The sequence below is a fragment of the Rhagoletis zephyria genome, unplaced genomic scaffold (assembly GCF_001687245.7).
Source record: "Rhagoletis zephyria isolate East Lansing unplaced genomic scaffold, Rhagoletis_zephyria_1.1 Rzeph_scaffold_50567, whole genome shotgun sequence".
NCBI lineage: Eukaryota > Metazoa > Arthropoda > Insecta > Diptera > Tephritidae > Rhagoletis > Rhagoletis zephyria.
Genome location: NW_016207621.1, coordinates 1 through 2,053, shown reverse-complemented (window position 1 = coordinate 2,053; position 2,053 = coordinate 1). Strand labels below are relative to the sequence as shown.

At 44.6% G+C, this 2,053-nt stretch overlaps 1 protein-coding gene across 1 annotated transcript; it reads right to left on the bottom strand.

The window, feature by feature from the left end:
* Positions 1-882: 882 nt before the first annotated feature.
* LOC108355822 (glycine-rich cell wall structural protein 1-like) lies at positions 883-2,049 on the bottom strand (the record flags this gene model as incomplete). Its single annotated transcript, XM_017606955.1, has 1 exon — positions 883-2,049. A coding segment is annotated over one exon (1,167 nt), but the record flags the coding sequence as incomplete, so codon positions are not given.
* Positions 2,050-2,053: the final 4 nt, after the last annotated feature.

Below are 2,053 nucleotides of genomic sequence, written 5' to 3'. Positions count from 1 at the left end.
TGACATTTGTAAGTATCCACTTAGCGAAGAAATGAACTATACAAATTTTTGAAATTTTTTTAATTTTATTTAAATTTTATCTCTATCAAATAAAAGTGAACATACATATTTACAACGAAGAAACTAAACGTAGTAAGGTACTAAATATATAAATATAAACAAAGGTAAATTACTAAGCCTAAATATTTAAGATTAATAGTTCTTAGTGAAGGCACCAAAAGTGCTCATTGCACCGCAGGTGGCAAGTAGCTATTTGNTTTTGGTGATGCAGTCTAATGTACATATAATTACATACATGGCTCTACTTGAAGTTGTGGATCAGTACTTGACATTTGTAAGTATCCACTTAGCGAAGAAATGAACTATACAAATTTTTGAAATTTTTTTAATTTTATTTAAATTTTATCTCTATCAAATAAAAGTGAACATACATATTTACAACGAAGAAACTAAACGTAGTAAGGTACTAAATATATAAATATAAACAAAGGTAAATTACTAAGCCTAAATATTTAAGATTAATAGTTCTTAGTGAAGGCACCAAAAGTGCTCATTGCACCGCAGGTGGCAAGTAGCTATTTGCGGGGGCTCCGTACTCGTTCACTGGAGGCAAATGNAATTACATACATGGCTCTACTTGAAGTTGTGGATCAGTACTTGACATTTGTAAGTATCCACTTAGCGAAGAAATGAACTATACAAATTTTTGAAATTTTTTTAATTTTATTTAAATTTTATCTCTATCAAATAAAAGTGAACATACATATTTACAACGAAGAAACTAAACGTAGTAAGGTACTAAATATATAAATATAAACAAAGGTAAATTACTAAGCCTAAATATTTAAGATTAATAGTTCTTAGTGAAGGCACCAAAAGTGCTCATTGCACCGCAGGTGGCAAGTAGCTATTTGCGGGGGCTCCGTACTCGTTAACTGGAGGCAAATGGCCATTGCCGCCTGGAGATGGGGGCACATACTCGTTCACTTGCGGCAGGTGACCACCCCCGCCGGGTGCCGGAGGTACGTATTGGTTCACTGAACCAGAACTAAAGTGGCCGCCCGTATTATCTGCACCGCCCGCGTTCCCATGGCCTCCGCTCAACTCTCCGATAACATTCAGCGTTTGGAACGTGTCGCCACCGTGGCCATGGCCACCTCCATGGCCACCTCCATAGCCACCTCCATGGCTGCCACCAGCCCCAAACCCGCCATTGGAATAACCAGATGCGACACCTCCTTGCTCGTGAATGACTTTGATTGTTTTCACTACACCGCCTGCACCATTAGCGCCGTGACTGATTCCGGTACCACCGACTGAACCGCCCTGTTCGTGAATGACTTTGATAGTGCTCACCTCTCCGCCTCCTATTGCATCTCCGGCACCACCGCTATAACTATAACCGCCGCCAACATTTCCGAATCCTCCAGCTGGGCCGGCCTGCTCATGAATAACTTTAATAACACCACCACTGGCACCGCCGCCATAATTGCCACCTCCTACATGGCCATGGTCTACACCGCCCGACCCATGCCCGTAGCCTCCAATGGCATTGTCTTGCTCGTGAATAACTTTAATGGTTCTCACCTCACCGCCACCAATGGAACCACCACCGATTTGGCCAATATGTCCACCATGCCCTCCAATTCCACCGCTGCCGTAGCTGTAGCCTCCATTGTTAGCGTAACCACTAGAGAAACCGCTGCTGCTACCTTGTTCGTGTATAACCTTAATCGTATTCACATCGCCGCCTCCAATGGCTCCTCCGCCAATAGCGCCCCCATGTCCGCCGCCGTGACCATATCCACTGCCTCCCTGCTCGTGTATAACTTTGATTGTTTGTACTTCACCACCACCTTGGCCGCCGCCGCCGTGTCCACTAAAACCGCCATGATAACCATGGCCGCCGTGGCCACCGTGGCCACCGTGACTGCCATGACCTCCGTGGCTACCGTGTCCTTCATGACTTCCACCTCCTTCCTGAATGATATGAACCGTTTTCACTTCAACGTGGCCCCCCGGACCACCATATCCGCCGTGTCCGCCATGACCA